This window comes from Symsagittifera roscoffensis, chromosome 4 (genome assembly GCF_963678635.1).
Source record: "Symsagittifera roscoffensis chromosome 4, txSymRosc1.1, whole genome shotgun sequence".
Classification (NCBI taxonomy): domain Eukaryota; kingdom Metazoa; phylum Xenacoelomorpha; order Acoela; family Convolutidae; genus Symsagittifera; species Symsagittifera roscoffensis.
In genome coordinates this window covers 56,099,577-56,120,166 of record NC_087065.1, presented here as the reverse complement: position 1 = coordinate 56,120,166, position 20,590 = coordinate 56,099,577, and the positions used below count along the sequence as shown (strand labels likewise).

General features: G+C 37.3%; 2 protein-coding genes across 2 annotated transcripts in view; one reads left to right on the top strand and one right to left on the bottom strand.

Moving 5' to 3' along the window:
* Nucleotides 1-349: 349 nt before the first annotated feature.
* On the bottom strand, nucleotides 350-7,547 carry LOC134843541 (ciliary microtubule inner protein 2B-like). Its single transcript, XM_063859650.1, has 8 exons — nucleotides 7,356-7,547; nucleotides 3,961-4,154; nucleotides 3,796-3,871; nucleotides 3,445-3,598; nucleotides 2,407-2,634; nucleotides 1,655-1,832; nucleotides 949-1,067; nucleotides 350-703 (listed from the first exon to the last, which is right to left on the bottom strand). Exons 2-8 carry the CDS (start codon nucleotides 4,062-4,064, stop codon nucleotides 564-566), a joined length of 999 nt encoding a protein of 332 aa, XP_063715720.1. The 5' UTR covers nucleotides 4,065-4,154; nucleotides 7,356-7,547; the 3' UTR covers nucleotides 350-563.
* Nucleotides 7,548-7,719: 172 nt separating this feature from the next.
* LOC134843540 (transient receptor potential cation channel subfamily V member 6-like) overlaps nucleotides 7,720-20,590 on the top strand; it is a 30,722-nt gene continuing 17,851 nt past the window's right edge. Inside the window, exons 1-6 of the mRNA XM_063859649.1 lie at nucleotides 7,720-8,531; nucleotides 10,340-10,472; nucleotides 10,948-11,150; nucleotides 16,759-16,857; nucleotides 17,154-17,300; nucleotides 18,047-18,181. Coding sequence (XP_063715719.1) covers nucleotides 8,357-8,531; nucleotides 10,340-10,472; nucleotides 10,948-11,150; nucleotides 16,759-16,857; nucleotides 17,154-17,300; nucleotides 18,047-18,181 — 892 coding nt within the window. The 5' untranslated portion in view covers nucleotides 7,720-8,356. The remainder of the gene's footprint in view (nucleotides 8,532-10,339; nucleotides 10,473-10,947; nucleotides 11,151-16,758; nucleotides 16,858-17,153; nucleotides 17,301-18,046; nucleotides 18,182-20,590) is intronic.

Sequence of the window (20,590 nt, the reverse complement as noted above, 5' to 3'; positions counted from 1 at the left end):
AAAGACGTTTTTGAGCTCTTCTTGGAAATTTTTTTAAAAAAACTGCGTTTTTTCGGCGCGCGCTCTCCCCTCAAAATCAGTATATTGTGGCGCCGAAGGCGCTTTTGGAATAATTTTAGGGTCAGTCAAAAATGGATATCTCAAGACATCTCAAAATGGATATCTCAAAACAGTACAAAGGGGGACTCTTTGGGTCGACAGGGGATCAAATACCTGAGGGGAAAAGTGTTGAGAAAATGAGGGGAAAAGTGATGAGAAAATGAGATATACTTTATCGAACAACCGAAACTCCTGTTTTGGAACGTTGTGAACTTTTGGTTTCGCTTAACTTATCTGCAGGAAAAACTCATCAGTTAATCATTCTCAATTGGTACAATATTACAGCTTAGTGGTTCTTTACTCTGGTATTAAAGATCACAGGTTGTATAGACAAATAACTAATTTCACGTTTTCTTAATTTTTTGAAGTGTATCTTGGGTTGCTAAGATACGGTACGGACTTCAAAGGGTTCTCAGACGTCGGTGGGTGATAGTGATGACGTCATGACTTTTGTCATACTTCGTTTACTGTCTGGCACTTTTGATGGTGGGTTTGTTGCGTCTCTCGTTGGCCTTATGCATCCCGTAGGTGGGGAAATCGTGTCCACATACTGATAGACTCCTACTCATGTTTCCGTAAGTCTTTCCAAAAGCGTATGGTCCATCTGAACAAATTACATGTGGATGTCATGAGTGGTCATCATGGTTTCTTTTTCAAACATTTCTTTTTCTTGCTTGTCACTTTTAATTTTTCACAGTTCACAGAAACTGACTCTTCAGTCGAGCATTTAGTTACACTTGTATGTTACTTATAATTCTGTTCACGGTGTTTGTTATATAACTTTGAACGGTGGGTGCAAGGAGGGTGTGGGGTGTGATGGTGAGTAATAGGGCGTGTGTCTACTCTTACGTGGCAGGTATCCGGTGTACTTGGGGAGCATGCCAGTCTGGTGGTAGAGTCTCCTGTCCATGTCCTCTCCTGTCACCCCCATCCTCAAAACTTCATTCTCCCCAGGCAACAGACTCTTCCTATATAAACAGCACACTCAAACATGAAGTTAGTTTAGATATCTTTAAAATTACCCCCTTCCCTCATTATAAAAGCCGGTAAACAGATTGATGGCAATCACTAGTCGTTACATAACTCGAACACGCTTATAGGATGACGATGAATTACTCTTTATCAGCTGAGGATATTCTTCTTTTGGATATCATAAGCCGAAAATTTACAGAGATTCTTTGAAATCGTAGCAAGGTTCGCATTGAGTGGGTGCGCATTCTCCCCTTCCTCAGAGATTGGGCTTATCAGAAGCACCAGACCAGTAAAAAGCTGTTCTGTCAAAACCTCGTTTTTGACTTTTCGTTTTTCGCCTGTTTTTTTGTCCAAAACATTACGAGCGGCACAAATAGTTATGTCAAAAAATATGTCAGAAACTACTATCCATAACGGTTAATATCAAGTAACAAAGTCCTTGAAAAAAGTCGGAAATCGTAATACTTTCCTTGCCGTTTTGCCGGCCAAAAATGATTATCACTATAGAAAATCCCCGATTAAGTTGTTCAGAAAAAAAGAGTGAAAAAAAGTTCCTGTGATTAAAAACAGGTTATCAACGCACTTGTCGATCGGCAGCCCGAGTGTGGACGCATGACTCATCGAGTTCTTGAAGAAGTCTCTGAATCCCTTCTCACTAGTCACGTGGTACCTGCCACCCAAGCCAGTCTCGGTCACATGTGTGCGGGGCACGAAGCCAGTGTAGCCCGGGATTGGTGCCTCAGTTCCAGTCCGTTTGTCCTCTGCAACAAAAAAAACCAAAATTCACTTTTAAAAAACATGTTTTGAGACGAGGAAGTTCGGAGGCACTAAAATGGAGGATGATTAATTCACATTTACTGAATGTTCATGTTAGAGTAGTTCTTTGGAAAAAAAGGACTCCTAGACCACAGAAATTTTAGTTTAAAAACTTTTGATCTATTTTTTTCCATTTTTAGGAAATGGGAGATGCTTCATTAGCTAATGATTCGCAAAAATAGCGTTGAAAAGCAGTAAAAAAAATTAAGATATGAAGTTCTTTCACCTCCGCATAAATTAGTCCGAATAACCGACAAAACGACAAATGTTTTCAATTTTTTTTACTCGGAATCCCAACCAATAGGAATTTATTATGATAGTACAATTGACACCTACAAAATTTTTTTGAAGCACCTTTTATTCGAAACAGAAGCCAGTGCTAAAATATTTGATTGCAATTAGTTTTCGCCCCAAACTTGTCTCTTCATTAGACGCTTTGAGCAAAAATATCCTCGGGATATGTATGACATTTGGGATTTGCATGTTTTGGGTTAAATTTGGATAAATTTGGCAACTGACCTGCAATGGCCGGTGCGCCCTCTTTGTGGTCTTTGAGGTGGTTCAGTTTCTTCACCACCAGTTCCGGCCGGGTGATTGGGTGCAGTTTGGGGTAGGACTTCACCACCGCCTCCAGTCTCTCCTTTTCTGCTGTCTTCTCCCCTTTCGTCCCCAGGAACTCCTCCACGCAGTCGTCGCACTCGCTCCTGTAGGTGCCGCCGAAGATGAATGGCCGACGAGGCACGTAGCCTAAAATGTAGGTGACGTTCAAAATAATTGAAACATTATGTTTTTTTGTTTTAAGAAACAAGCAACCCATATCAACTGCAAGCATAAGCTAATTTGCAAAAAGAAAGAAAACGAAACTGATAATTTCACAAATATGATTTGAAAATCAGATTGTAAAAAATACGAAAACGTACAAATTGTTACTAGGCTCAGTATTTATGTACGTTTAAACGTTGAATCATTACTTATATTTATCAGGGGCGGATCTAGGATTTTCTCGAAGGGGGGGGGGGCGGATTTTCAAAAAATTTTCGACCTTTTTTTTAGGTGGTCGACCAAAAAATTTTTTCGAGCTCTCCCAAAATTTTAAAAAGACCCTGTTTTGGCCAAAGATTCTGCGCCGCAGACAAAATTTTAAAAGAACAGGCCAAAAAAAAAGCTTTTTTTAAGCTTTTTTAGAAAATAGTTGACCAAAAAATCTCGTATTTTTGGCGCGCGCCCTCCCCCCTGAAAATTAGTATATATTGGCGCCAAAGGCGCCTTAAGAGAAACTTTGGGATCCGTCCGCCAAAAATGGATATCCCAAAATAGTTCAAAGGGGGACCCTTTGGGTCAGCAGGGGGTCGAATCCCTGAGGGGGTGATATTTATAGAAGAAATTCAGGCACCATTCGTGATTATTCGTTACCAAGGTACCTTTGTAAAATAAAGGGATTATCGAGGAGATCCATTAGATCTTGTATACGGACCTTATTTTATGCGTCGACCTTATTTTATGTCTAGGAGCCTTAGCCGAAAGTTCACTGCAAACAACAAAGTGTTCTAAATCTACCTGTGTATCCTGGCTTCATGTCTTCTGTTAATTTGTTCACTCCATCCGCGGGGGGTAGAGTGACACTCCTCTGCAGTCTGGTGATGCCACCCACCGGAGGTAGCAGAGATCCCGTGTGCTTCAGGCCATCCTTCGCCAGGTCATCCAACCGGATCTGGAGAATCGAAAAATAACTTTGATATTTCTTTACATATAATAAACTTAACGAGTAAAAATGATTTGAATTCGGTAATTTCAGAGTGTGAAAAAATCATGTTTTGATGCTTGCCCTCAGTAATTTATAATTGGCACTGGCTATGTTGGCAAAAAAGTTTTTTGTCGATGAATAAAATGAATCACGTGACGTCTCACCTTGTACATTTCGTGTGTTCCCTGTCCATAAGTGTAGCCTTCGTGAAACTTGTATTTTGGAATGTAACCACGGTAACTGAAACAGTTTGTAAGATGTAAAACACTTTTAGTCGGTGGGTTAAAACTAGTTTAAAAGTGTGATATGTCGGAGATGATATGACTCACCCGGGCACCATGGACCCCTCCTTGAGGTCGGCGAAGTGGGATCTGTCATTGACTGTGAGGACATGTTTCGGATTAGTAGACAGTAGGTCCAAAGTACTCGTCATCTTTTATACTGTTGATAGTTCAATTTAACTGCGAGCCCTAATATTCTTCTTCTTCTGGTGATGTCGTGTATTGTTCTACTCTTAGTGTAACTAAAAGAAATGAATGTTTTTTGTATTGGTCGAGAGAGATATTTTTTTGGCAAATCCAAACTCGAAATGCCTAATTATTTTTAGCTTATAAATGAATGATAAATTTGTTTTCAACCTTTGCGCGCCAAAATCTACCATAGTATCATAGTAGTCCTTATAAGTGATAGACCAACATTTAGAAGAGTTAACTTTCCAAAAAGAGCGCAAATGAGACTTGTTTTGATATTAAAATTACAAAAACTAGATTAACGAACATATATCGGAAATAAATCTTGGTGAAAAATTTTAGAGAATATACTTTCGACGAACTGGTTTTGGTTGCTTAAGAAGCTCATTTTAATATAGTTTCACTTTGGAGCAGAGACAATTCAGTCGCAGAAATTCAGCTGATTTCAAATACAGACAATTCAGCCAAAAAAACTCAGATAATTCGGCCAATTTAGATTAAAGAGACTAGATAAAAGGAAAAACAAGAATGCTCGTATATCAGGGCAAAGCCCTGAATGTTCCGACTGTCCTTAATTCATATCGAATAGTTTTTGGCAAAAGAAAATGTTGAAAACCTATACATTTTGGACAGTATCAAAGTGTACAATTTTGAGTCGTACGAAATTAATACGACCAATTAGCTAGCCTGAATTCAATTGGGAACAACTTTGTTGTGCGGGATAATTCGCCACGCATAACTAATTCGCGTTACGCTCTTAGCATTACAAATAGACTCTTCAAAGCGTGCATAATTTTGTCCAGAATATTGCAAAATTGGTAATTTTCAATCCCCCAGAACTTTCCAAAAAATGATCGGAGGTGACATATCTTTTTTATTTGAATTAGGAAGTCAATATCTTCAATGGGATATAAAAAATTTTGTTCAAAAATGTTATTTGGATCGGTGAAAATTGACTGAATAAAAAACCACACCGAGCATAAAAGTTCCGTTTTCTTCGAAAGTTGGACAATTAAAACTTTTCTAATTTGATTATAATCAGAAGTTGGGCTCTTTTTCCTCCCCCCCCCCACCTCACACGAGCTTCAATATATTAATGTAACGAGTGGTTTTACGAGGTTGAATATGAAGACCAAATATGTTTGTCGTGGCCTTATTAGTCCGTATGCAAGTTTTCATAACAATCGGACAATGTGGTCAATAAATTTACATGTAAAAATTTGCAGGTGGGGGGAAAAGGAAAAAGAGCCAGAAGTTGTCCAACACTTAACAAAGAAACGTGAAACATCAAATAACAAATTTCAAAGATCAAAACAAACTTGCTATGCGTAATGTTTTAGGATATATGTACATTAAACGTACAAAATTTTAAATATTCTGTATATGGTCTCGATTGATGTTTTTTGCGTTTTGAACGAATTTTTCGTTGACGATTGAATATATGGGTTTCAGTTTTGATTAATATCACCGAACACGAGTCTCTCTACATTTTTTTGGCTTTTTTTTGCTCATCTTTGAAACGTGTGATCAAATGGGGGTTGGAAAATGACGAAATGGAATGTGAAATGATTAGGCCCTGATAAACATATTTGGCCTTCATGCCTAATTTTGTGAACCTACTCGTTACACCTTAGAATGGATCCTCATGTGAGGTGGTCGAAACAGAAAAAGAAAGATCCCATTCACTTAGTGCTATTCCCCATTTGCGATCTTTAACAATTCACACCAGCATTTGAATTTCAGTTTGAAAAATAAACTTTACATTGTCTATTTTTTAAATGCGACGGGTAAGTGGAATATTTGAAATGCAACGGGTAAGTGGAATAGAGCCCCCATTCGTAGTATTAATATTGAAGCCGATACAAAAAACTTTAAATTTATTTTTTTGATTCTTTCACTATCATGTTGCCATTTACAGTTATTTTACATCATAATGTTCCAATTTTTGGCTCGTTATAAAATTTGATTTTTTTCACACCCTCCCCAATATTCAAGATTTCAATTTGGCCCCCACCCCACCTTTCAAGCATCTATTGTTGTTATTGTTTTACAAGTTTTTGTGGCTAATGCGTGATGTTACGATGTAAACTATGAAGAACAAATCTGTTATATCAGTTGGTTTGTTCATCATGCCAAGTTAAGTTACCTAAGACAACGTTGAAGTAGTTTTAAAAAATTGAAAAGTGGGGGAGTGGAAAAGAGCGACCTATTCTTATAGTTGTTTTACATGTCACCATGGGTAAATGCGTGATGTAAGAATGTAAGGTATGAAGAACAAATCTGGGATGTCCCCCACCCCCAGAGCATGAATTTTTTGGTGTAAACGAGGTTTTTGCAAGGTCAAGTATGCAGACCAATTATTTTATTAAGGCCTAATTAGTCAGCAACCCATTTTTCGGAAACAATCCTTCAATGCAAGTCAAAAAATTATTTATAAAAATTGCAGGTGGGAGGGGAGGAAGGAAAAATAACCCAAATCTGTTCACAACTGTTAGTTTGTTCATGCCAAGTTTCATTGCAAAATGACGACGGTAAAAAAAATTTTTAAAATTGAAATCGAAAGATGGGGTAAATGGAAAAGAGCCAAAGTTTAATGTGCATAGTAACTACCTAATTTCAAAACACAAGTCATCCTCATTTTTATAACCGCGTAAAATCAAAAGCTCGCGCTGAAAGTCCATTTAGGTGGCGGGAAACAATAAAATAACCCGTTTTCTTAATGCAAAATCAATTTTGTACTTACATTTTTTGTTAAAGGAAATGGAGACGCCTGGTATTATTTGCTGTGGTTTCAAAGCATCCAAAAATTGCAACGTTTTTGCTGTTTTTGATCGTTTCCTTTGATTGATGGCCGCGCTGTTACACTTAAACGCTGAATTCTTGGTTTTTAAAAAAGCTCCAAAACAGCTGTAAATCACCTTTAAATTAAGAAACCGGTAGTCAAAAAACCTACAATATCGGTTTCTTTCTGTAGCAAAAACAAGGGATCTTGTTAACTATCCCCCCTATGGTACCTTGTAACTAATATCCCCCCTATTAAGAAAGAGTTTAGCAGTTAAACATATACGAGTTTTGTACCTTGTTAACTATTTCAACCCACTATTACAATATATGGGGGGGGGGGGGGAATAGTTAACAAGATCCAAAACAAAAATAAAGAAATTAACTTGGAGAAGCGCAGTTTTCAAGAAGATATATGTTTAATTGAATATTTTTATCGCACTTTTTTCCTGCTTTCAAAGAAAAAAACTTACTTCAGAAAACGACAGGTAGCTTCTGTTCTCTTTTGGCTAAAATTTGCTCTCTTGGTGAGGGATAAATGTTCTCCGTTGTTTTCTGTCTGTAGATGATACCAGAATAATTAAGTGGTGTAGTTTAATGCTTGTTTTCTGCTTCGTGATTCCAATCAATTACTCCACACCAGGTGCACGTGCATAAATTATAGATATTATATGCGATGGTGAGATTTACTTCTGGCTAGAGCTGCCACAATAAAATCATAACTAACCGGCTTATGATTTATTAAGTAAAGTCAGTTGAACATATTTGAAAAAAAACAATGCAAACAAACGTAAACGTACCATTGAAAGTATGAAGCCAGGAGTCTTTCATTAAAAAAAACTCGATGTTCAAAATTTTTTATTGTGGTGTTATGAAAGTATTTGAAAAATACAATTGAGATGAATCAAGTTTGCTGTAAAATCGGCAATCGATATATGTGAAAGTACTCAGGTAGAATAATTAAAAAACACGTAAAAAGAAGTATTGTCTGGTGAATGTCAAATCAGAAGACCTCTTCATTAGACCTCTTTGTGATGTTTAAAAGGTTCGGCTCATTCTTTTGGTCAAACATTCGAAGTCTCCACGCTAAGAAAAATTGCTTACTTATTTTCTATCTACATCGTTTTGGTTTGTAGATCTTAAATTTGTTTGAATGTTATGAAATCATGTTTTGAATAGATTAATTCAATTCATTAATTTCTGGCGTATTTTAAAAACTTTACAAATTACAATCTAATTTTGTTAATTAGCAATCCAGAATTTCGACATGTTGATTAAATACACATTTTGGTAACTTCTGAACAAAAAAGGCTTGATGTCCATTTTTGGGCCCCCTTCTTAATTTATTGTACTTAAGTTACACTGTTAATTGTACTTGTTTATCCCCAATGAAAACTCGAATTTCGCGGGTTACATGTGAACTTTTGTGAACCCAGCTGAGCCCTTTGAACCCTCTGAAGATTCTTTAATTGACATGACATCGTTGGACGAAGAAACAATTGGCGGTTTGAACCGACATTTCTCGGACGGACTTAATGACGTCATTAACGATGAGAGATCTGGTCTCATGAGTCATCACTCTGAAAACAGTAGTGAAGACCAACATGCTCACTCAAAGTCGCATGTTTACTCCTTGTTTGACCTGGGAGGTGAGTTATATCCCATAAGCTCTTCAGTACATTAGCAGAAAATTTCGAGTGGCTCTTTTTGAGTGGCTCTTTTTGAGTGTCAGGGAAACTAATAATTAAATACAAGCGAAAAAAAACTACTATTTGGGGCGAGAATGGTTTTTGGCTTTTGCTAATTGCACCCAATTTTTTCAAAACTGTCCAAAAAAATGAACCCAAAAAAAACTGGTTCATATGGGACTCAAACTGCCACCTCTGGTAAATTGGTCAATTTCTTTTCCATTCCACTGCCAGTTTCTGGAATAGACTAACTGAATGGTAAGAACGAACTGAAAAAAAAAGTGAAATTGTTTTCAGATAAAGTCATTACAAAGATCAATGATGAAATGTACACGAAAGTGTGATAAATTAAGTTTCATGATATCACACTGAGCACATTGAGCAGCCTCGAATTTCATTGTTTTCGATTCAACTTATGAAATAAGTAATACTATTGAAAACGGCATGCACTTATCATTTTTAAGCTTGGAGATATGAATGTTTTATTTTGAATTAAACGGAACGTATATTAAGTATTTATCTGAAAACAAGACAAATTTTTTCTTTTAGATACAGATTCGAATCTGCCCACTCAGTATGGGAGATACACTTAACCAGTGAACTATCTGTTCAAAACAATTGAAATATTTTCCCTTTCTACAATAAAAACGAGCTGAAAAATATTAAGTGTAGAGTTTTTTTGTCTCTAGTCAGTATTTGAAACCGGCCGTCGGGCGTATGGGATCACAACAAACACGCTTAGACACAAAATTAGTTGTTTCGTTTTCCCTTCAATTTCAAGCATTAATTCGTTCACCCTTCAATTCACTGCTTTTCTCATGGAAAAAAAAAACTGGAGTTTCTCCTAGGGTATCTCATAGAAATTAGTATTTTAGTTTTGTCTTTTCCCTATCCTAGAAAAAAGTTTTAATTACACATACGAGCTGACCCAACTTTCAAAGATGAAGTGCTTCTTTGGTTACCCTTAGCTTCATAACATTAGCATTTTAATAGCATCTGTTTTATTGTTCCGACTTTTTTAACGAAAGTAAGGAAAATTTGTGCTCGGGGTGATTTTTTTTCTTCAGACAAATTTCGACTTTCTAACCGGCCATTTTGACGGAATTTTCGTTTAATCATTCAAAAGGTATTGTTGTACTGAGCCTAAATTTTAAAAGATATTTTCTTTGATCATTTTTTTAAATTATGGGGGTTTAAATATTGATCGAATGAATCGTATGTGCCATAATTGATGTGTTACTAGGAGCGAAATCTATTAGTTTGTATTTAATATGGCGTGTGAGGGATGGTTTTCACAAAAATCTCAAATTTTTTTTTTTTATTGAATTTAATTTTTTCACGTTCTTACTGCTTCATAGACCTGAAAAGCAGTCGAAACTTGCAGGACTAAAATTTTTGATTTTAATGCTGTCGTTTTGAAGCATTTTTGGTTTGATTTGTGTCGCAGATCAAGTGACAATTTTGTATCATTTTGATGCTGCATAACTTTAAATCACAAGTTTATATCTTCAGCAGTCTGTTCAAATAAAAAAGTATTTTGCGTAAGTACTGAAATCGAGCTTTTCGGATCTCAAAATATCATATCTCATTTTTGTGGACTTGGATGCGCACTGAAAAAGAAAATCATTTTACTCATTTCAAATTCAAACTAAATATTTTTGATCATACAAGTTTTACAAAAACTGCTTAGTAAAATGAAAAAAGATCCTTGTTTCATTCTTTGAAATTATAAGGCTTAAATCATTTAAAAGCGGAGTTTTTTCTTTCAGGTCGTGGGCTCTTGGCGGATAAAATGGAAGAAGCGCTCGTGAAATTCAACGAGGAAATCATTGACTCTGCAATCAAGGAACATGTCACACCATATCTGTACAACAACGGAAAGGGAAAATGGATTCCCAAAAAGTTTGTATTCAGATTATTCGGTTTACCTGGGTTTTTTATTTGTCCTAATCAAACGCCATTTTTTTCATTCCCGCTTATTGCAAGGCTTTTTCCTGTTTTATTTTTTTTCTATAAAGATTTTATAAGGTTTTTTTTCAGTTTTAACTTGAAGAATTTTGGTCTTATGTTTTTTTCAACGTTGGGTCGCAGCGGAACTCGACTCTCGAAAACAATACTTCTGGTTCCTGCAACCGCAGAGCCATCTGTATGATCAACAGGCTTGTCAATGAATAGTTTTTTAAAAGTATTTTTCCAAATTCCAGACTGAGTTATTTTGCTGATTCCTAAAACGGTCTGATTTGACCGTTGAGCTTTTATATGCAGTAACAAAATTGTTCACAGCAAAATTACAAAATTGTTCAACACAAAATCTACAGCATCGAGGATACTATACGAACATTAATGCCCATCAATTATAGTTCCCTAATTTGCTTAGTCACTTGGTGTCACAGCGTATCACTGAGATAGGCGGGGAGCATGCAGTGATAGTAGCCAATCTGCAGCACCGCAAGATAGGCCAGCTGGTGGAGCCAGACCAGCCCAGACAGAAGTTCTCCTCCTCCCCCTCTGTCCGGCCGGAGTTTCGGGAGAGAGAACAGGAAGAAAGTGTGTATTACCAACTCTACCAGCAGAATCAAGGTGGGGCTGATTTTTGAGCTATAAATTTTCAGTCAACTAGCCCGGAAGATTTAGGGGGCTAGCCCGGGCCTAACCCTGAGGTTAATTATTTAAGGCTGAACTAAAGCTCATTAATCATGACGAGCTTATTACGCTGTGGGTATCTTGCAAGCGCCCACCTTGCAAACTGCAGCGCATGCGCGATTTAAGCCTGACGTCATCTGTTTTCAGGGCACCACAATATGAATTCTGGGCCAATTATGGTTTTTGGATCAATTACCCTGATCAACTTCTCCTCTCTGTACATTAGACTGAGAAAAAGGTTCCATCCTACAATAATAATATAAATAGGCGTATCTAACGCGTTCGGTTCCCTTTCACTAATACTTTTTTGAATAATTTTTGAAGCGAACCGGTTTTGATCATTCATCACTCAGGCTACCATATTGTTACAGTATTGTGTTTTATCTAACTTTAGAAAAATATTTAAGTGCTGCGCTCATATTAAAAAAAGATTTTTTTCTTTGACTTTCTTTTGCAAAGTTAAGGTGGTTTGAAAATTGCAATTTTTAACAGGCTAGGAAAACTAAAAGACGCTGTTAACTAGTTATCTATAGACAGGTAGCTTGAGTTTCTCTCAAATCTATAGGTAGCTATAGACGGTTCAAGTTTCTCTCAAATCCCGGGTCGAGGATGTTGTTTTGCGATCTGACCGCCTCGACCAAAATTTGGTATTTCCTGACTTTGCGGACCAAGGCAAAATATCCGCGACCGTTGCGACCAAAGGAAAATTAACCGCGACCGGCGCGACCAAAGAAAAGTTAAATGCGACCGGGATGACCGAACAAAACTAACAGCGATAGGCGCGACGAAGAAAAATTAACGGCAATCGGGACGACCGAATGAAAGCTAACAGCGACAGGGGCGTTAAAGAAAAATTGACCGCGACCGGCACGACCACAGAAAAATTAACAGCAATCGGCGCGACCTGGTCGAGTTTGAGATTGATGTTTCGACCGACTCGACCAAAAAATGGTATGTTTTGACCCAGGCTAGATATGTTTCGACTATATTCGACCAAGGACGAACATTTCGACCAAGATTGACCGAGTGAAAACATTTCGACCGAGTTGAACCGATGAAAAACGTATGTATGTATGTATGTATGTATGTATGTAAATTTGTGTGTATGCATTGTATGTAAGGTTTCGTAAGTTCATAAAAAATTCAACGAAAAACGAAGTGTCCTATGTATCCAAAATTCGATGTGAGCATGTTTGTAAGTACTTAGGTACGTAATTAGGTATTTTAGTTTATAGGTATATTTGTATGTATGCATGTTTTTTTTATATATGTACGAATTTAAATTTTCATGTTTTCTTGTTTATATCGATGTTTGTATGTTTGTATTTATGTATGAAGGATTGTATCTAACTATGTAAGTACGTACGTATGTAGGTGTGCATGTTTTCAAACATGTATGTATGTATGTATGTATGTATGTATGTATGTATGTATGTATGTATGTATCTATGTATGTATGTATGTATGTATGTATGTATGTATGTATGTATGTATGTATGTATGTATGTATGTATGTGTGTGTATGTACGTATGTATCTATGTATGTGTGTACCTTTGTATCCAAGTATTTATGTATGTATCAATATATATATGTTTGGACGTAGGTATGTATGTTTGTGTGTATGCATTGTATGTATGTATGTATGTATGTATGTATGTATGTATGTATGTATGTATGTATGTATGTATGTATGTATGTATGTATGTATGTATGTATGTATGTATGTATGTATGTATAAATGTGTGAAGGAATGTATGTATGTATGCATGTATATATGTGAGTATGTATGTATGTATGTATGTGTTTACACTGTTTCACCCTTATGTTTCGACCAACTAGACTTCAAGTATCACCGAGACTAAAATTTGGACCACCGCGACTAATTTTCGACCATGCGACGACTAATTTTTCGACCACAGCGTCCAATTTTTTGACCGACAAATGGTTCGACGGCCGCGACTAATTTTGCGACCACACCACGACTTATTTTTTGTATTTGGCTACTTAACAGCTTGATTTAAGTAAAAATAAAACTCCAAAAATAAAAAAATATGATGGCTAACATGGTAGAATTCGACGCAGTGGACCCGAGTTTGACTCCTCGAAAGTCCTAAGGCGACTAATTTTTGAATGATGTGGTCTGATTAAGGCAAAAATTTCCGGGCAAAAAAGATTTTTTTTTGTTTTTGCTTAATATAGCTTGTGGGATGGTTTAAAAATCTGAAAGTTTCAAATGGTTTTCATTTGCCGGTTAGATAGTTCAAATTTCTCTCAAGTTGCGGGTCGAGGTTTTTGTTTTGTGATCTGACCGCCTCGACCAAAATTTGGTATGTCCAGAGATTGCGGACCAAGGCAATGTATCCGCGACCGTTGCGACCAAACGAAAATTAATCGCGGCCGGCGCGACCAAAGAAAAGTTAAATGCGACCGGGATGACCGAACAAAACTAACAGCGATAGGCGCGACGAAGAAAAATTAACGGCAATCGGGACGACCGAATGAAAGCTAACCGCGACAGGGGCGTTAAAGAAAAATTGACCGCGACCGGCACGACCACAGAAAAATTAACAGCAATCGGCGCGACCTGGTCGAGTTTGAGATTGATGTTTCGACCGACTCGACCAAAAAATGGTTTGTTTCGACCCAGGCTAGATATGTTTCGACTATATTCGACCAAGGACGAACATTTCGACCAAGATTGACCGAGTGAAAACATTTCGACCGAGTTGAACCGATGAAAAACGTATGTATGTATGTATGTATGTATGTATGTATGTATGTAAATTTGTGTGTATGCATTGTATGTATGTATGTTTGTGTGTTTGTGTGTTTACACTGTTTCACCCTTATGTTTCGACCAACTAGACTTCAAGTATCGACATTGTGTGTGACTTTAACTTTCGAATTTCTGTTCGACTTTAAGTTTCGACCTGGTGTTTGATGACTTCATGACTTACTGTTTCGACCGACTTGTTATTGTGTTTTGACATTGAGTTCGACAATGGGGACTTCTCGACTATGGTATTGGTCGAACTCTGATATGTGTTTCACCTGCTTCGGTCAAAAAACAAATTGTTACCGACGCATTTTTTTTGTCAACCATGCAGCGACTAATTTTTCTGCCGCCGCGAAAAATATTTCGACCATGCCGTGACTAATGTTTTGACTGCCGCAAAAAAAATTACCATGCCGCGACTAATTTTTAGACCACCGCATTCAATTGTTTGACCATGTCGCGACTTATTTGTTTACCATTCCGCGACTGTTTTTTTTGACCACCGTGACCAATTTTTTGACCATGCAGCAACTAATTTTTCGGCCACCGCGACCAATATTTGGACCACCGCGACTAATTTTCGACCATGCCACGACTATTTTTTTGACCACAGCGTCCATTTTTTTGACTGACTAATGTTTCGACCACCGCGACTAATTTTTAGACCGCCGCGACTAATTTTTAGACAGCCGCGACTAGTTTTTTGACCACCGCGTTCAATTGTTTGACCATGCCGCGACTTATTTGTTTACCATTCCGCGACTGTTTTTTTGACCACCGTGACCAATTTTTTGACATTGCAGCAACTAATTTTTCGGCCACCGCGACCAATATTTGGACCGCCGCGACTAATTTTCGACCATGCCACGACTATTTTTTTGACCACAGCGTCCATTTTTTTGACCGACTAATGTTTTGACCGCCGCGACTAATTTTTCGACCACACCACGACCTATTTTTTGTATGTGGCTACTTTACAGCTTGAACTAAGTAAAAATGAAACTCCACGTTAGCAGAGTGAAAAAAATATAATGGCTATCATGGTAGGATTCGACGCAGTGGACCCGAGCTTGACTCCTCGAAAGTCCTAAGGCGACTAATTTTTCGACCATGCCGCGACTAATTTGTTGACCATCGCGAGCGAGATACTCTGTTTCAAGAATCAGTCCGCGGCTTTTTTTTCAAACATTGCGACCAAAACACGGGTTTTCCTGAAATTGACTGCGACCTAAATCCCTGTCCAGATTATGGATTTTCGGCCGCGAAATTAACATATCGGCGACCAATAAAGTCGAAAAATTTCATAAAGTCGAAAAACCCAGAATTTCATTTATTTCATGAATTTTAAGACAATTTGCTTACAGGGAAAGGTCCAATACATGAGCTGTTCAGGTCTTCAAGGAGAACCGCTGTTGTTCCCCTGCTTAACAAAAACATGCAGTGTTTCTGGTTATTTCTCTGGGCTGGGTAATGTTGCCTCACCTTTAAGCAACGAGCACGGATATTTGTGGGTCTCAAATCTTCACCCTCTCGATTGCGAGGCGGAGACGTAACCACTTCACCACCGCTCCCCAATCACAAAGCAGTTTCATTTCTCTGTTTTAAAATATCATGGAAAAGGCTGTTTTTTGTTTTCGGTTTTAGCTCAGAAATTTGATAAATTCTGTCGCTGAATTAGGTATCAGAAGCCCTTTAAATTAAAAAAATTTGCTGAACATACAGTTTCTTAGCAGAAACTTTTGTATGAAAATAGCATGAATAGCGTTTTTCCATTATTTGAATTGCTTGATGGGCTTTTTTTTTCATTTAATAGAATTGTAAGACTAGCTTTTTTCATGAATGTAATTGTATGAGTATCAATTTTTTCTGTACATGAAACATATATTCTTTTTGTGTTTCGCTTGATATTTTTGTGTTTTGTTCTGAGACACAACAGCTAAAAATTTTCTCGCATAAAAATCAATGATTAATCGGCATATTGAGATTTGCCAAGTAACTAAGCTATTAGTTTTTACTCAGTAGTCTAACGAAAAATCAATTGTTTGAATAGGGCTATAGAACCTTTAATTCAAAAACGTCAATGGCTGAAAATTGTGACTTGTATTTTGGACAGAATGAAATTTAGATTAAAATGAAGTTTTTGCGAGCATTTTTCTGGAAATTATTTGTTTGATTCAGCTAGAACTTAAATGAGTACTAAAAAATTTGTTCCCTGAATTTGGGATGTTTTTTGCGGAACAAATGCGCATCATACAGTTTTTTTCATATATGAAAATTTAATGCTTAGTATTTTTTCTATTACGAAAAGCATTTTTTTTGACGGTTGAAGGGCTGTCATTCAGCAAAAAGCAGCAATAAACTGATTCGATTTTTTAATAACAAAGTTTAAAGATTTTTTCTAAGTTTTGTAGCGCTGAAAAAATACTGTTCGTGCAATTTGTATTAATGAAAAATGCATGAAAAGCTTTTTGTGTAAAAATACGAAATTTTGAAAAGCATTTCTAAGGATGCGAAATTTTGAAAAGCATTTTTTTTCTAAAAATATGAAATTTTGAAAGGTCTGTTATCTTTATTTCAAAGTTTCTTGAATAAGTTTATTGCCGCTTTATGCTGTATGATGTCCCATCAATCGTCAAAAAAATTGCTTTTTGTATAGAAAAAAAACGCGCTTAGCATTTTTTTTTCATTTTCTCAATTAATGGAGTTGTATGATTAAAACACTCTGCTGCTATTTTGGCTGCGTCGATGTAATCTGGTCATTATTTCAGACCCATCCGGAGACCGGTTCTGTTGCTGGGACATCTGGCGCCGTGGCTCAATGGGGGAGACTCTGCTGCACGTATGTCTGCTCTGCGGCTCAAAAATAGGCATCAATTAAACTTGAGTCCAATGATAAGAATTTCATAACTATGTTTGCGACAATTGCACTTGATTTCATTACATCTAGACTTTTCAAAAGTTTGGCATCGAACTATCGCGAATTCAGCTCTTGATGTCAAAAATTGTTGTTTTTTTTCAGAAATTCAGATCAAAAAAAGTATATCATTTTTTGGGATAGAAACAAATTTTGAAAATAGTGTCCATTCAACATGCTCCACTCTTAATCTTTTGAATCACCTCTTCTTAAATTTATAAAGATAAAGTTTAATTGGTGGTCTAACAGCAAGGGAAGTGGCCTTGAGACTTCTAAAACTATTTCCGACACTAGTGGTGGATATCTATCTGGGTCATGACTACTATGGACAGACTCCATTACACATGGCACTGGTCAATGAAGACCTCGCACTGCTCAAGATGATGCTCGACATAAGTAAGACAACTATTGCTAAATAGACGTCAAAAATTTAGGAAAATAAAAAGACTTTAATACTGTAAGTTTCCCAAGGTGCAGTAAATTCTTGACAGAGTAGTGTTTTTTGGATCTCGGAAAAGCCAATGGGCTGTCCCAGGGGCGGATTTAGGATTTTTTCGAAGAGGGGCGGATTTGCAGATGTTCGTGCAATTTGTATTAATGAAAAATGCATGAAAAGCTTTTTGTGTAAAGGGGCGGATTTGCGGATGTTCGTGCAATTTGTATTAATGAAAAAAAAATTAAAAATTTTGTCGACTTTTTTTTTAGGTCGGTCGATTAAATTGATTTTCTGAGCTCTTCCAAATCACTATAAAGGCCCCCATTTTGACCAAATCTTCTGCGCCGCTAGCCATTTTTTGAAAAAACAGGCCAGAAAAGCGTTTTTAGACACTTTTAGCTCCCCCCTCAAAATTAACGTATATTGGAGCCAAAGGAGCCTTTAGAAAAAATTTAGGGTTAGTCAGCCAAAAATGGATATCTCCAAATAGTACAAAGCGGGACCCTTTGGGTCGGTAGGGGGTCGAATCCCTGAGGAAGGGGGGCGTCCGCGCCTCGCCCCCCTCCCTGAATCCGCTGGTGGGCTGTCTTAAAAAACTTCTTCACATTTTCGGAAAACATTGAAACCCAGCCCCTGGCAAAAATACTGGATCAATCCCTAATTGAAATAATCTTTTTTTATTCTAATTTATAAAAATATGATGCAGGAGACAGTTCTACAAACGAGAGGCTCGCCGATCTGTCTGCTAGATGCAATGGCAGTTTCTTCATGCCCATAGACCTCAAGCAAGAGATCAACCTCAACCCGAAAATGGGGGAGACGCCCATACTCAAGTCATACAGTGAGTTGCTACGCCCTTCTTAACAACACTATGGTCAACACGTTTATTTTGAAATATTTATTAATTGAATTTCAATTGCTCTGAGCAGGGCGGATCTAGGATTTTCTCGAGGGGGGGGGGGGGGTTTAAAAAATTCTAAATTTTGTCGACCTTTTATATAGGTCGACCAAAATGATTTACTGAACTCTCCCAAATCACTATAAAGACCCCATTTTGACCAAATTTTCTGTTGTGCCGCAAGCAAAATTTTTAAAAAAAACAAGCAAAAAAGGCGTTTTTTGGCACTTTTTGGGAGATTTGACCAAAAAATAGTTTTTTTTTCGGCATACCACCCCCCACCCCCAGAAAAAAATAGTCTACTTTGGCAACCAAGGCGCCTTTAGAAAAATTTTAGGGTCAGTCAGCCAAAAATGGATATCTCAAATAGTAAAAGGGGGACCCTTTGGGTCGGCAGGGTTATCGAATCCCTGGGGGAAAAAAGTCCGCAAATCCCCACCCCCCCCCTAAATCCGCTGGTGGCTCTGAGTGTATCTCATCTAACAATTGTGTTTTTTTCTGCAAGGAGTTCGGCATGCTTTACTCCCTGTTTTGGGCGGGTTCGTTCCTAGGTCTACTAAGTAAAGGTTCTGAATTCTCGTAATTTTTCTTGGTCTCGACAGACTCAAAGAAATATTGAATTGCAGCTTGTATTTTGAGATTTACCTTGACAAAGAGATAGAATATGTGTTGTGATTTACACCATGTTTTGCATCTGTTGCAAAACGTATTTAGTCTAATTAACTGGTCACTCCTATATGACCTTCATTGGCCATTCTCTCCGGCGGAGAGAATGATCGTTCATTGTTTTAATGTTTTAACTTACCGACTAATTCATCTTAATTCTTATTCTTTTTAATAGTTTTAACTTAGAATTAGCTACAACAAAGTAACATTTTATCATGGCGCAGTCAACTAACGAATCTAACGTGAGAGGAATACCTCCATTTTGGCAAAACCATACGGTGGACCCCCCATTCCATGGGAAGACTGGAGTGATCTGTTTCAATTAGCTATAATTGCTAAAGAGAACATTGACATAAAAAATTTACTTAATCCTTCGGAGAGACATCATCCGCAACCTCCAAATCTGGAAAACCCAACGGATGGAGAAACAGATACCCAAAGACGCTCGAGAATGGAGAGAAATAACCAGGAACAAAGACGATACGATGAAGAGGAATCAGCATCAATCAAAACTGAAACCAAGAAATTCGGCGGAATGCGATTAGAAGAAGCTGATAAAAAATTACGTTCGGTTCTATATCTCGCACTGGTAAATGAAGGGAAAAGGATCTTCGGACAAAAATTTACCAAGGTGAAAGTTTTACAAATTTCCTTTAAAGAATTCTGGGAGTCCCTAGTGATCGCTTTCGTAAGAAAGACAAACGTCACATTTGAACGACATAAATTGTTAAACAGAAAACAACGCGACAGAGAATCGCTCGAACAATTTTGGGGTGCTCTAGCTGAAATGGCAAAAAAGTGTGACATAACCGCAGGAGAAGAAGAGTGGATACGAGACATTTTCATAAATAACATGAAAAATTACGACATCCAAAGGAAACTGTTAACAGAAACCCTTCCTCCACGTGAAGCACTAAATGTAGCACTCATAGACGAAAAGGGAATTTTAAATCACCTGAAGTTGACAAACAATTTTAAATCCAACGGACCATCCGTACATAAATCAAACAATCATTTTAATGTCAAAAGAGAACCAACCCTCAATATCGAACGAAGTAACAACTGTATGAAGTGTGGCGGAACATTCTCAAAAGGACACTTAGTAGTTTGCCCAGCAAAGGACACGACCTGTACTTCCTGTAAATTCAAAGGTCATTTTACCAGACTTTGTAGATCTCGTCGTAAAATTGTAAACATTGTAAATACTCAAATTGTAGATAATACAGATTTTAATCCGTCGGATATTCCGGATGTAAATACTGACCACATGGATAGAGAATGTTGTGGCGTCATAAACGCATGGTCGGAATCTGGACAAAGTGAAAACGACGATTATTCTGTATTAAATGTAACTACGATTTTCGGCGAAGATGGAAAGGAATTGAAGAAACTATTGAATATCGGACTTGGAAAAGAAAACCAAGTAATTTTAAATATCCAAGTGGATTCGGCTAGCCCAGAGAGTTTCCTAAAGAAAATGTACTACACGAATTGAAATTACGCGATCCTTACTTAAAAATTTATCCGGTGGATAAGGCAACCAATGACTTGTACTGTGGATTCACAGATAACGCCATAAATATTTCTGGAAAAGTGAAACTTCCGATCTTTTCAAACGGCTGGTTTAACAACGACTGTCATTTCTTTTTAACTGAAGGACACGAGAGAAATATCCTAGGAAACGAC

Bases quoted from the DNA above. Each gene is read 5' to 3' on its own strand.
- LOC134843541 (XM_063859650.1), bottom strand. From the start codon at position 4,064: ATGACGAGTACTTTGGACCTACTGTCTACTAATCCGAAACATGTCCTC. The intron at 3,599-3,795 runs GTGAGACGTCAC...TCGATTCTCCAG, and splicing joins GAACACACGAAATGTACAAG to ATCCGGTTGGATGACCTGGC. The intron at 704-948 runs GTAAGAGTAGAC...TAATTTGTTCAG, and splicing joins GTACACCGGATACCTGCCAC to ATGGACCATACGCTTTTGGA.